The sequence below is a fragment of the Opisthorchis viverrini genome (assembly GCF_000715545.1).
Source record: "Opisthorchis viverrini unplaced genomic scaffold opera_v5_60, whole genome shotgun sequence".
Classification (NCBI taxonomy): Eukaryota; Metazoa; Platyhelminthes; class Trematoda; order Opisthorchiida; family Opisthorchiidae; genus Opisthorchis; species Opisthorchis viverrini.
In genome coordinates, this window is record NW_008751712.1 from 310,739 (window position 1) to 324,883 (window position 14,145).

General features: G+C 45.0%; 1 protein-coding gene across 1 annotated transcript; it reads right to left on the bottom strand.

The window, feature by feature from the left end:
• Positions 1-7,186: 7,186 nt before the first annotated feature.
• Positions 7,187-11,453, bottom strand: T265_03756 (hypothetical protein; the record flags this gene model as incomplete). Its single annotated transcript, XM_009168309.1, has 5 exons — positions 7,187-7,438; positions 7,732-7,826; positions 9,735-9,986; positions 10,894-11,016; positions 11,327-11,453. The coding sequence occupies 5 exons, from the start codon at positions 11,451-11,453 to the stop codon at positions 7,187-7,189; spliced, it is 849 nt and encodes a 282-aa protein (XP_009166573.1).
• Positions 11,454-14,145: the final 2,692 nt, after the last annotated feature.

A 14,145-nucleotide genomic window follows, 5' to 3' on the forward strand; every position in this document is an offset into this window, starting at 1 on the left:
ATTGAGACAGGTATCCATTTAACTTCCGTGAATTTGTATCTGAAGCTGACTACAATGGGCTTTTCCCTCCTCTGGGTAGAGGCAGTCTGAGAATAAACACTGAGTCGTTCCAGCATTTGTATGGTTCCGTCTGAAGGAATGGGACGAGCGAACTCCAGACAGTATATTTCTGAGACACTCGTTCTTGAAGATAACCCCTCTACCGACTAAAAACCCTCCCTTACACCATAAAACTATTGGTCCTTTCGATTTTTCTAGAGAGCCGCGAGGCTAGGAGGCACTGTTCCACTTCCTGTTTTCCTAGCTTCCTTTGGCATTCCATTGGTGAAGAGTCGAGTTTACGTGTATCTGCCCAACTCTATCTGACACTAGGTTATTCGTTTTTAAGAGTCGAGTTACGTGTATCTGCCCAACTCTATCTGACACTAGGTTATTCGTTTTTAAAGCCTTTTGTTTGTCTCGATGATTTTTTCCGTTTTTTTCAAATTTTTATTATTTTAACGCGAGCTCTCAAACCAGGGGTCTTGCCTTCCCCGTAATTAACCAAGTGAGAAACGGGAACACTCTATAGTTAAAGATCTGCTTCAAAATCTAGTTCAACGCCAAAAGTAGGCAACTAAATCAAGTAACCCTTTAGACACAAACTAAACATTCACAACAGTCCCTAAGCGTACCGCGTGTAGGAATATCGTGTCAACTTAAATTGTCGTGAGAATGATAAATCTTCTCAGATCGCGGAACCAATCGGAGCACTCCTTCAAACAGTCGTGCTTCTGAATGACGTTTGGACTAGTAAAGACAACCTTCGCTAGGTATCTTTCGCAGTAACGCTGACTGAGGTATAAGTCTCTACTCAAATATTGGGCTATTCAAGAAATACACTCATTTGCAAACCAGTTTGGTTTTAACGAGACACTCAACTGAATCTCTCGTTTATGATGTTCTACAACTGAATGTGCTGCACACAGGCCGCCTCATGTTTCAGTTGGCACGATCTTCCAGATATCGCAGTATATTTTCATGCTGAAGAGTTTTCAGTAACCTTGTGAGTAGTTTCCATCATTGGGCTATTCACTTATTGCATACGATATTCTGACTCAAAGATCCCGAAGTCTGCTTCACAAGGGTCTCTCCTTGTACGAATATAAAGGGGCGGGACGGAGGTGTAGAAGCTTTCCGAACTAAAACAGCAAACGTTCAGATGTCTGTCAACAGCTGGGGAATTCCCGGTTGAATGGTTCAGATACCCAGCAGTCATTCCAGTATACTAACCTTTATAAAGGTCCTCAGCCCTTCCGATTTAGGTCTGTCGGAGGTGGTGGGCCTTTCATCCAGCGAACCTCAAATAACAACCGTGAACATGTACAAGAACGACGAGCTCTCATGAAGTGCACTGTCGCTTAAGAACAGTGACACGGAAATATCATGTACTACTTCGGCTTCGTCCTATCATCATTTGGTATTCCATGTGGAACTTATTCGAACAAAATCAACCATCGGTGGAACGGTTCCCGTTCGGTTTGTTTTAAGAAATTCTGGCGCGGAATTACGTCTCTCATTTCCAAAATTGTCTCACCGATAGTTGCAGGGAGTGGAGTACTGCATCGCTTGCCGCACAGTCGCTTTACTGTGACTCGAATGTGTTCCTCCCGGAAATTTCGCTATTCAAATAAGGCAACTTATTCAATTGGTCGGTGGCGCGGATTCAAGAACAAGAATTCATGGATCTTTGATGCTTCTTTTCTGAAAGCTGGGGTATGAACCAATGCAGCCGCTTCCTAAAAAACGGCCAGGCAAGTTGATCTTCTCAGCACTTAACAAGAAGTGTCACGCAGCGTGTTGGTGCCTGCCTAAACGCACTCAAACTAAAATTAATTGCAACATGTTCTGCCATTACTCCGGAGCAACCTGACAGTTTGTTGTTCTCTTCAAAATACTGTTTGCTAGTGGACAACTCTTTTAAAGAAAGCCATGCTCACTAACCCGATATTTTGAACGGCTTTCTCATGCCTCGCTTTAGGCTAGCTTTGTAGCACACCTATAAAGCAAATAATTCTATTCTCTTTGGAAATCAAGTGGGTTCAAGTAGAACATAAGGTTGACGGAAACTCGGGGACTGCGCCTACCTGATGAGCCCCAAGAAGGGCGAAACCGGTCGTGGGCTGTCGAAGAGTTTTCAGCAACCTTGTGAGTAGTTTCCTTTATGAAAATGCGTCCCATCTTTCCTTGAATCAAAGAGGTGTGTGGAAAACACCCGGAGCTGGTCAAGCTTAAGCATTCTGCATGGTATTCACATCTTACTCATGGGACTACGGATAGGAAAGCATATTTTGATGCTACCGAATGAAGGTAAGGCAAACACTTTGGCTTTGATTGTATGTGATGACAGAGACACGCAGACTGGGAACCTGCTCGAATAACAGAACGCTGTAGCCATAATCAGTGGTCAATGGAGTGTCGTCCGCAAAGCATAAGATGCAAAAAACCAAACAGTATCCACGAGCTTCGAGTACCTGTCAGTTGTCAAATACGCCTTCAAAAGATTCCTGAACGAATAGCTTTAGATGAGTATTGACAAGGATGTAAGGATGTGATTTCCAAACTTAACAGTTGTGAGAATGTTTTACCTCCGTATTGTCCCCAATGACTAAATGTGTTTGAAAGTAACTTAGTCTGAACCAGCCATTTGCAGTAGATTTAGTTAACTCGCCAAACCAGAGTAACCATGTAACTTTTGAACCGAATTCTCCTGATGCAAGCCACAACTTGATCCTCGTGCAACTTGATTTCCGAGGGACTATAAATTCCTTAGTTGTGGGAGATCAGACCGTTCCGGTTTAACAAATGTACCAGAGTTAGTCAACTCGTCCGAACCGAGAAGCGAAGCTATCACTAGATATTGCGTGTAACGATGACGCGGTTTATGCACCGCCTTCGAGTTGTAAGCTTCACTCTCATTATGCGCTGCCATTAGAATAGCCGGTCCTCACACTAGGATACGGATGTCATTCTTGACCACACAAGCCGTTCTTTGGTAGCGGAGGGTTCGCCGAAACCTAGAGAATGACGTGTAAGCAGCCAAACAACAAAAGCAATTAGCTCTATGTAGATATCAACGAATAAAAAGCACTCTATTTGCAAGAAATCTATGGACAGAATCGTCCGTCCCAGAATCGTTACTCATTTTGTTTGATGTTGTACAGCAGATACTACTGATGAGGCACGCGAGTAGCATGTGGTTTTCCGGCAAATCCGCCTCGCGTCCAATGGAAAGTGGGGTTTATTGCGGAACTTGTGGAACCACCGCTTTACAGCGTTCGTTTACGGTTGCGTGATAGATAATGAAAATCCGCGAAAGTTCAAGAGGACGCGGGAAAACATTAATTTGTTGAAAACAAGGTACATATGGGACGTATACTCTCCCGTCCAATGGTTTGTAACTGTTCAGCGGTGTTTGCCAATAGACGACTTCGCGCAAAGGCCTAATGCCAGTTTAGCCGCGCTTTCGTGTAAATCAGACAGATCCTGTTCCCGAGCTTCCACCAAAGTTGTTTTGTAATTCAAAAAACAGACTGAAAGAAAATCAAGATACACAGTCATTTTAGATAGCCAAGTGTTTATCTGCACATCCTGTTTCTTCTGACCTTAATCTGTTCAGCATGGACCCATCCGAAGAAAGGAACTCTTACATCGGCAGTGGACTTTATGGTTACACATTTTCAGCCAGGAAACGGAACATCTCGAGCACAAACCGTCAAACAGTAAAACCGCTGTGTTTTATCCAAACAGAAGACGCCAGTGTGCTGAATGAATTGCACCCGTCACTGCATGATTCCAAAGTAACGAAAAAGACAGTCAGCCGATCGTTTAAATAATTGGGGTAATATTACTTCGGAATTGAGACAATAACCGAGTTAATCAATCATTGCTTCAGAATGTTGAGGAATTAGTCGGTTGGCTGCAAGTGTTCGATACGTAGTGCCTGGGTAATTTACAGACCATACAACTAAGCGGCAGGAATATCGAATTGTAACCCATGGTCTTTCTTAACAGTGCTCTATGATCGACTATATGGACGTTCAGTGTGTATAGGAAGGTGTCTTCTTTAGTCGGCCAAGCTGTTCGGCAACTGTTTGTCCATGCATTTGGGTAAACGTGGTTATAGTCTGGAGTTCAAGACTCACATGCAAATCAGGACGGTTTTACAGTCGTCAGAAAAGAATTGAATCTCCTGCTTCAGGTGTCCATCAACTGTTTGTGTTGCACAAAAGGCCACTTCGTGCTTCATTTAGGCCAATATTCGAGGTAACAAAAAGGTTTGTCCTCTACAAGGCGCCTTCTCTTAAGTCGAAAACAACTTTTCATAAGTAGTGATGAGATTTGAGAAGTTCTATCAACATTTTAAACAATATAGCCTGAAGGATTTCTCCGCATTTCTCGCGCATTATCGCAGCTGGGGGTGAAGCCGAATACTCTGTTACAGTACGCATCGTTCCTCTTAGTGACACCGCTCAACAATGACCGACTAAGAAAACAGGGAATCGCTACCGAAATCGAGGGGCATGCACTTGTTGCTGCAACAGTAAATTACAAAAGATGTTTTTTGTGTAGAGCATGACTGTCACTACATTATTACAGCTGTGCGTTGACGTTGGAGATGCCTTCTTCATTTACAACATCAGCACAGGCATTTCACTCAGTATCCTCAGCCATGCATCATGTCCAAGCTTCTCGTTTCATATGGTTTTCACTACATTGGTTCTGGGGGTGTAAAACATTTTGCCCACGGTATCTATGTATACGTTTGATGATTAGAATTCCGATCTTCTTGGCGGAAAATGCAGTTACAAAATGTTCCTTGGCGGCCCGCTTGTTTTCCCCATGCTTCCTGATTCTGGTGTAAGGATGCCTGATCGTTCATGCAATTCTTCCCAGCTTTCTCCAACCAACACGGAGCGTCCAGTCAGTCCGAGGGTCGAACTTCATATCAGCCAACCACCAAAATCCAGTACGATTCGGGGTCTCGATTGAATTATCGATCCAATTTCGACAACAGTATCCCCGAAAGAGCGAAACCCTAATGAGAGATGAAACCCCGGGAAGTTCCACAGCACGCGAGCCAGCAACAGAGCTTAGGACTACCTACTGATGAAAAGGCCACTAGCACCATTAATAGTTCACAATTTTGTTCTCCGAGTGATATCACCTCCCCTTATCGTAGCTGGACCAAATTCAATGTGGGTTACAAGAGTGACTCCTGATTATGCGACAATCTTCAGATCATCCACTGCACTATGATTACTCTCAGTGATAGAAAGACAAAGTGAAAAGTTGAGAATCACTGCGCAGCAGGGTACTACGATCAAACGATGATAATGTTTAGCTTCTACATCTCTTGTGTTTGGGTAATTTGAATCAGATTAACACAGATGGGCTAGTTAGTCCCACGGAAGCCCTAATAACTGTCTCAAAGACACCCCTATTCAAGTTTACGGTCTCTGTCGGTCTAATGACAGCGTTCCAGGTAGAAGCGTATTTTCAGTGATGTTATATCCATGACTGAATACCGATGAAGGGTACATGCGTTGCGTTATTCTTGACTTCGTTTCCATCGCGCGTTTCACAAGTCGCCCTTCCTTTTATTGCTGTCAATGTGCACATCATGGCAGCCGCAGGTGAAAACACAAGTTGCACTAAGTAATGAACGCGTGATACCGACTTGGTTAGGTGTCGCTTTTGAAGAATCAAATAAGAATAGCTTTTGGAAGAAGCTTCTGTGAGTGAATTTGCGGAACACCGAACAGATAGGAAACCTTTCCTCACTTGTTTCTTTTCGCAAAGCCCCGGCCCAACAATAAGCGTCGAACCTTATTTTTTTCTGTGGTGTTGAGTGGTTACAAGCCAGAGGATTAGTGACCGACATGTCCCAGAGTGAAAGGCTATCGTTGTTTACGTTTAGTAAGCCAGAAATGTAAGTTGATTGTCTTTGGTACTGCGACCGAAGGGATGAAGTCTAAGTGCTTATGACCGACGAACTACCTTCTTGTTTCATCAACTGACCCAAATGTTTGTCCCGATTTTGGATACAACAGGGGTGCGAGATGGCTCAAGTGGTTAGAGCGCGAATTTATTGACCAGAAGGTCCGTGGTTCGAAACCGACCTCTGCCTATCGACTTTCCCTGTCTAGGCTTGGGCATCCTGGCTGTATCCCAGCCCTCAGGCTTTCTCTGGGTGGCATGGAAGCTGGGCACCGGAAGGGTGCTACAGCTGAAGGTTTTTTGGATACAACACGCTTAGATTTTACGTGGCAAACACGGCCGCATGTCTACTGCATGATGTGTAGCTGGGGATAAAACTCAATAAACAAGGGTTGTGCTGACGCGAGCAGACGTGTGTGCTTCTGGTTTCCCTTTCCGAATTCCTGAGGCAGCATGACAAGATTACACAGTTACCTACTTTGAGTATGTTAGGGTGGTGAGGTCCTAACGAACAATTCTACCCTTTGTAACATTTCACTGAGATTTCATTTTCTCTATTTCGTAGCCGACTGAGCGGCGGCGCTCTTTCTTCCATTGGTTCGTCTGCAATATAGCTGATCTTCATCTTGTGTCCTTTGTCTTTTTCCTACTCAAGTAACTAGACTGTTCAGTGATAGAATAAATTCCATCAAGCTCCTAAATCATCCAGCTAGCACACAGACACAAAAGAGTATTAGAGAACCTAGCGCATACGGTAAACAGTGCAATCATTACAAAAGCGTAGCCTGAGTGACACCGACCTTTTTACGGAATACGCGCCATAGAGTAACTCGCATTCAAAGAACTAAACCTTACCGTTTTGGCACAGAATATGTCCTCCACCTGAATAAGCCGAAAAATCCCACTTGGATGTACGGTTTCATATGGGCACTATATCTGTCAAAATGTGAACAATATTGGGACCATGCGATCGTGTCCTTTGTCCAAAGCATGTTTTTTTTTAAAAAAAGTCCCTCAGTTGCAAGATTCAATTCTCGCAAAAAAGCGGTTGAACGTGAATGTTTCACTGTCATATTACAGGCTTTGTGTCCGCCTCACACGTTAGATTGCTAGCGTTGAAGTGCTAATGCAACTGATGAGTTCCAATAAGATATAAACTCCATCACAGTTTTTCGTCTCTTGTGTGGGGGAGCCGGAATAATTGCCATCAGACAAAAGGAGCAACATTCAGACGATGGTGGAGGAGTCGTTCAGCTGTAACACCCCTCAGGTACCTAGCTGCGATGCCACCCGAAGGAAGCACGAGGGCTGAGATACTGCCAGGTTGCCGAAGGCTATACAGGGGGAGTCGAGAGGCATAGGTCGGGTTCGAACTACGGACCTTCCGGTCAGTGAATTCATGCTCTAACCACTTGAGCCATCTCTGGTGGAGGAAACATTCAATGAACCCTGCAGTTAGCTAAAATAAGTTGTGGACTGGTAACCTACCACAGTGGCTATCACAAAGAAATGTGCATGATATAAATCACAATATTTCGGGAGAGTAACGCATGAATAATGGAATATGGTAACCAACAAGAAGAAAAGAGAAGTACATAGGACCAATTTGAAAGTTCAGTGAGCAAATTGGGATGCTGTTCAACCTCGATAGTGAAGAGCCACTCAACCATCCCATAGCTGATAGTCACGGTGGATGTGCTCCATTACCAAAACAATTTAAATCGGCTGCCGCGAGTCCGGAAAATCAGCAACTTGAGACGCATCTTGCACATCATCGGTCGTCCGCTTCACCACGTAGATAGTGTCACCGACGCAGGTCATCACGTATAAACAGTGGCGGAAATGAACTATGAATGGGGAGAAAAAATGCATCTGAAAGCAACCCAAACCAATTCAGCGTATCAAAAATGTGCCGAGTGCTACTACCTGACACAGAGCCCTCCGGCCATTGTGTGACCTAAGAAGTCGACAGTGCCCACAATAAGCGGCTGATCGCAACCCAAATTAAAAATCAAGAAAATCTGAGGAGACTATTCTAAAGTAGATAACAAGAAGCAAGATTAAATGCCGAACCGGGACAGAACTACAGAACCAACCACCGCAACTCCGCCTCCATCAACCCACAGTAACCCACTAGCTCGTGGGTTAGTTTATTCACTTGAAGAACATTTTTTTGGTCACTGGAGGTCGATGAAGTTATGCGATAATTATAGACTGATTGTCAGTGTGGACTTCCTAATAACTATGAAGTCCAGACAAAGTGAATCCGACTCTCAAAAAATAGCGTGGGTGGAAATATCGCATCGATTTAGCTACTCGAATGTGGTGAGTAGTATATCATTAATGTGGCAGATTTTTCTTGGAGCGAGCGATGATCATCCACATCTGTTTGAAACAAGAGGTCATCTGTTCAGGAAGTCCACACCAAATGAAGGCTTCGCAGTTCAGAAAGTACGCCCAAGCACAGAACTACGCGAATCCAAATGATTACTTCTTTCTGAAACAAGGCATTGTTGACAAGGCTTTGCATATGTACGACCACATTGTTGTTGTCGCCCAACACAAAAGTTCAAAGTCTTCTTAATAGACAATACCTAGGCATGCGTAGCATTCATCTCGAGTGAAGTACACGCTGCATTTCAACCGAATCCCTGAGCATGCGAAAATATCAGATCCATGCTATTTAGATATGCATGGATCACATATAAATGACCCAGACTAACAAACGCAGTTTTCGGTCTTGACAATCGCACCCCAGCCGTGAACAAAACCACTGCTGAGGCTTAGGCAAATTCGAATACTTCCAAGGTGTCTCGTGGACTACAACGACTTTCCATGAACCCCAAATGAAGTGCATTATTTTACAATTCGTTAGTGCGAACCACAAACCCAAGTATAAATGAATTTTGGTCAATTCATGTCTGAAATGATAAGACCGCTATCTGTACAACCTGTAGTAATGAAATTTACACATTTAAAGGGCAGAAACCTTCCAACGTCAATCACAGAAGTTGAAAAGTGAGCGTAATAGTTGGACATTGTTCTTGCCGGAAGAATTTCGCTTACGTACGTTTTGAAGAACTCCGGTAAGTTCTTACAAAGTTATGAATCGGAGCACACAAAACAGATATCCTTTAAGCCAGGAGAGAATATTAACAGTATTCCCATCATTGATACAAGCCCGATTGGATATTAGGCCGTATCAAAACTGGGAACTGGACATGTGAGACTGGCAAACACATAACTGTACTTTGTTTCACTCAACATTTACACAAAAATTATGAGCCCAAAAGCCGCCATGAGATCGCTTCGGATTTATGGCCCTAGAGGAGCATCAACGAACATTTACACTACTCTTGATTGGGTTGACCAAGAGAAGTAACTAGGATGTCTGTGCATAAAAATAGGCCTCGAGATGGCGAGGAACTGAAATTGGCCTTTGGATAGACATCAAGGCTAAACGTATAAACTATCGTGGTATGCCGCGTCGGCAAAACAACAGCACTGAACAGTGACATAATGCTGCCGAGGATGATGATGAAGCTACCCTCTGATTATGGATCGTGGTATTAATTTTTAGGCGACTGCGACACAGCCAACAATTTAGCGACATATTGCAACATCCCGGCAAAAACTTCCTCTCTCAGGTTTACGCCATACAAACGGAGTTCTTATAAGGAGGTAGCGCCTATTGAGAGTACAGACAAGGAATCTAAAAAATCCCTTCAAAAGATAGATAGAAACGTGTAACTCACCGGTAACTCGTTTGAACTCTGGTGTTTGTCTGTGGTCTTCCAAATTAATTAGTCGACCTATTCGATTGGCTATTACTGCGAATCGTTGCGCGATATCTTTGCTATTCACCAACTCGCCCGCTGATTGTAGAATGGAGCCATCCGAGCTCAGGACTAAAGTGCCTAGCCAACCCTGTAGACGACTTAGTGTCGCAAGCATAGTTCCAGGCGTTTCAGATGTTGTATTTGTCATGAGGTGGAAGTTCAAATGGCCTGCGTGACACAAAAAACAATATGGTGAAGTAGATAAATTGACCTCGTTTTGAAAGTTGCATTAGGCAGTGATGAGGCCATTAGACAGGACGGTAAAACACAAGCACGTTGACTTTACTTTTGGGGATTTCATATACACTGGGCTGAGTAACTAAAGTCTTCTATACAATACTTGTATTTTACTCGATTGCAAAAATACCAGGACTGCATTCTTGATCAAAATATAAGCAGCGCTATCGAGCCAACTCCCAAATGAGAAACGGGCCTGCTCTTCGTGATGGATACCTCCTTTGCAGAGTCAACCGGTCAGGAGTCAGCGTTCACTCGGCAACTTGTATGATCCAGTGGGGGGAAGGATATATGTGCCTGAAAAACACCACCCTCGGGTTAGGCCCGCCCCGTACAACCGAGCAGGTTAGACTATTGGGTCATCGGCTCTTGGAGGGGTCCCCAAAGATGACCGTGTGAAATTCCGCCTAACACGCTGCCTCGTGGGTCAGACTTTTGGGTCAGAGGCTCAAGGTAGGGTACCTCAACCAAACTCCCTTCCTCGGCCTGGGCGACTAGGAAGTATCACTTGCCAGCGCAGTTCAGTGTCCACCGGTGTCCCTCCCCGCCCCTTCCCACCACACAAGCATACGTCGCTGGGTCATTTGACTGTCAGTTATCTGACCGAAGGACCTGACGCTCCCCACTGCTTACTAACAATACACAAAGTAACACCCTTCTAAATCCAAAAGATCCTTCCTATATAGGAGCTTTCAACATCCGTAGTCTATGTCAAATTGGCAAACAGGCAATGGTTGTTGAAATTTTGTGATCCCTTAAAATTGATGTATGTTATATCTCCGAAACACGCATACATGACCCGAGCGTAGTTACGCAAATTAGAACGCCAAGAATGAACTCAGTTCTTTCAGATTTTTCCCTTCTTGTGTCCGGTGACCCAGAATCAATGACTCGCGGAATATATCGCGTGGGAGTTGCACTCGGCTCAAGAGCTGAACGCACTTTGCTGGATTGGACCCCACTGAAAAGTCGTCTTTGAGCCGTCCGGTTATTCAGTTCAACCAAGCTCAATGCCTCTCGGGATAAAAAGCGGTGCTTGTTTGTAGTGTCGGCTTGTGCCCAAATGAACTGCAGTTCTCATCATCATCAACAGCATGACATCAGTGTTCAACACTGATGCTTCACTGCCGTACAGCTGCAGTTCTGATGCTGGAAAGGATACTTTCTGTCGAGAGTTATCCGGTTTATTCATGAAGCAAGATGCACTGACATTGTGATCCTTGCTGGCGATATAAATGCCCAAGTCGGTTGTCTGAGCTCCTTGGAATCACATTTTGGCGGTCGAATCGGAGTTGATGTTTGTCGCACAGACAACGGACAAAGGCTACTCCAGTTGTGTGCTGACCATGAACTGTTTCCGGCCAGTACAAACTTTCTAAACAAACGTTTGTATGGCATAATCTGGCGGCTACCAATTGCAAATCAATCGTGGACCCAGTTGGGTCACATGACTATCAGCCATCGATGGAGGGTCACAACTCAAGACTGCCGTTCCTTCTGGGGCACACCACTTGATTCCGATCATGCCATGGTGCATGCACGTCCAACAGCTCATTTCCATTAAGGCCCTCACAAAGCCGAAAAAGCACACCAGCCTATCACCTTAGAAAAACGGTGTCAATCTGAGTTAGCTCAACAACCCCCTATAGTAGAGCAATATTGCACTGGTAATGAGCACGTGGATGAAGTATGGCAAGATGTGAAAGGAGCTTCACTAGCGGTGTTCATCGCTTTCTGTCCGACTTCTCCGATTTGACCACAAGACCGCTGGATATCAACGAGATCGCTATCCATGATTGATGCCAGGAAATCCATACCAGCAAAAACGAGTACGATGGCGCACGCAAACACCTCAAAACGCCAAATGGTGAAGAGACTAAGAAAAGACCGAGAGCTCGGGTGGACATCAAAAGCTCGGGAGATGGAGAAGGCTTTTGCTACGGGAAACAGCAGTGCTCTATATCGACCTACACGAACGACTGGTCTAGGAAAGTAACGGTCAAAGAGACGATAAATGAGAAGGGCGGCACTCGCAAAAACGTCGGCTGTGAAGATGGGCCCAACACTTGGAACAACAGTTTGGTTGTTCGAAGTGTTCTGGTGCATACCAGTGAATGGAATGCAAAACTTGAACGCCCGTCAGAAGAACTAAAGTACGAAATATCCATACTGAAACGTGAGGAGCTTACTGGAATGGAGAGAAAGTGCCTGCGGAATGGAGCATATCGACAGCTATTCCTATCTTCAAAAAGGGTACACGGATGCTGTGTAAAAACCACAATTGTTTTTGCTTGGTAGCTGTCACCAAAGGTGCTATCTGGTCTTGTTCTTCGAAGGCTGACTGAAAATAGGGAGAGAGAGATCCGTTAAAACCAGCCTAAGTTACGTCGTCCAAAAGGATCCACCGATCACAGTTTCACCCGCCGAAAGATTCTTGAACAGCGGCGCTGTTTCCAGCGACTAACAATGGTTATTTTGACTTGGAAGCTTTCTTTGACTCTGTTGACCGTCATGCACTATTACAGTGTCTGTGGAGCAAAGGTGACCCCGTAAATTCTGAACTCTTCTTAAGGCGATGTCACCATCTTCGGTGGACGTTAGGAGCACTACCGGAAGCTCTCGCCTGAACTCACCACATCAAGTAATGTTAGGCAGGGCTTTCCTCTTTCACCTTCCCTGTTCAACTTCGTCATTGTTGCGATTATGGAAGACCACTACCAGCCTCTGACACCTGTGAGGTCGGAATGCTCCCGGGGTACTCGAGTGCGCAGAAGACATGGCTCTTCTTCGAACTGACACCGGAGTAATGCAAAAAAATTAAATAATCTAGATAATTCTGTATCACGGTTTGGTATGCACTTCACACCCACAAGACTGGGTGGGCTCGAACTCTAACCTCATGCCTGCGGATGAGCCAACTGGGCCGATAGACAAATTCGTCTACCTTAGCAGCTGTATCAGTACCGGTGGTCTCGTGAAATGTGATATATCTGTCTGGATTGGGAAGGCTACAGCAGCTTTCGTGAACATACATCACCTGCGACTTGGGCATGACATGAGCTTATGTGCCGAGAGCCGATTTCCCAATGCTGCGGTGCACTCTATTTCACTATACGGGTCAGAAACCTGACCACCGCAAGCAGAAGACGTAAAGACATTCAGTGTTTGACCATCGGTTTCTTCGGAGCATTGAGTGAGTCTAGGAGAGGAACGACGGATGGACAATGCTGAATGCGTTGGAAGAAAGAAAGAAATAAATAAATAGATGAACTGTTCACACTCCAGAAGTTGCGCTGGCTTGGCGACGTGCCCCGTATACCAGCTGACCGACTTCCTCGTAAGGCTCTTTTCGCACAATCACGTGGAAACTACATAGCGAAGGCCAATCATTGACTTGGAAGCGAAGTATGGAAGCCATTACCAGCAAAATCAGCTACGCAGGTCATTGACGTCTGTTTGGATGGGGACCCCAAGACAGACACATGAATAGTTGGAGACAATGTCAGACATGGCCCAGTCGCCCTCTCAGTGGCGCTCATGTATCCAATGCATAGCACCCTTCCGAAGCTCCCTAATAAAAACTCCACTGACAATACTGTATTCACGGATGAAATATATCAGCTACCACCTCCAATGCGCAGCGATCTACCCCACCTCCTCAAATCGGCGAACAAAACCTCGGCAAACAGGATCACTGCACGGCGAGTGCACAATACATGGCCGAACAAACGCAGCTTCTGGTGCTGGAAGTCCCAGCAGCACAACCGAAAAATCGCTTTCTAACTGCCTCGATACGGATACGCCGACATCATCTCACACGAGCTATGGTTCTGAGACAACGATTGTCGAACACCTGAAGACGTCTCAGTTCCGCTGCTCGAACAAGTCAAGTCTCACAGCGATACAACAAAATAGCACGCATTGTTGCCCAATACACACTGCCTTGAGATTTGGGGATATACCGGTTTGACGCCATAGGTATCCCGAATTGGTAAACGCCACTCGGGCCTCGGAGATTCACAGATTGACCTCATCTGTCATAGTATCGTTCAGCACCCTTTCGGCGCCTAGCTGCCATGCTTCACGAAGG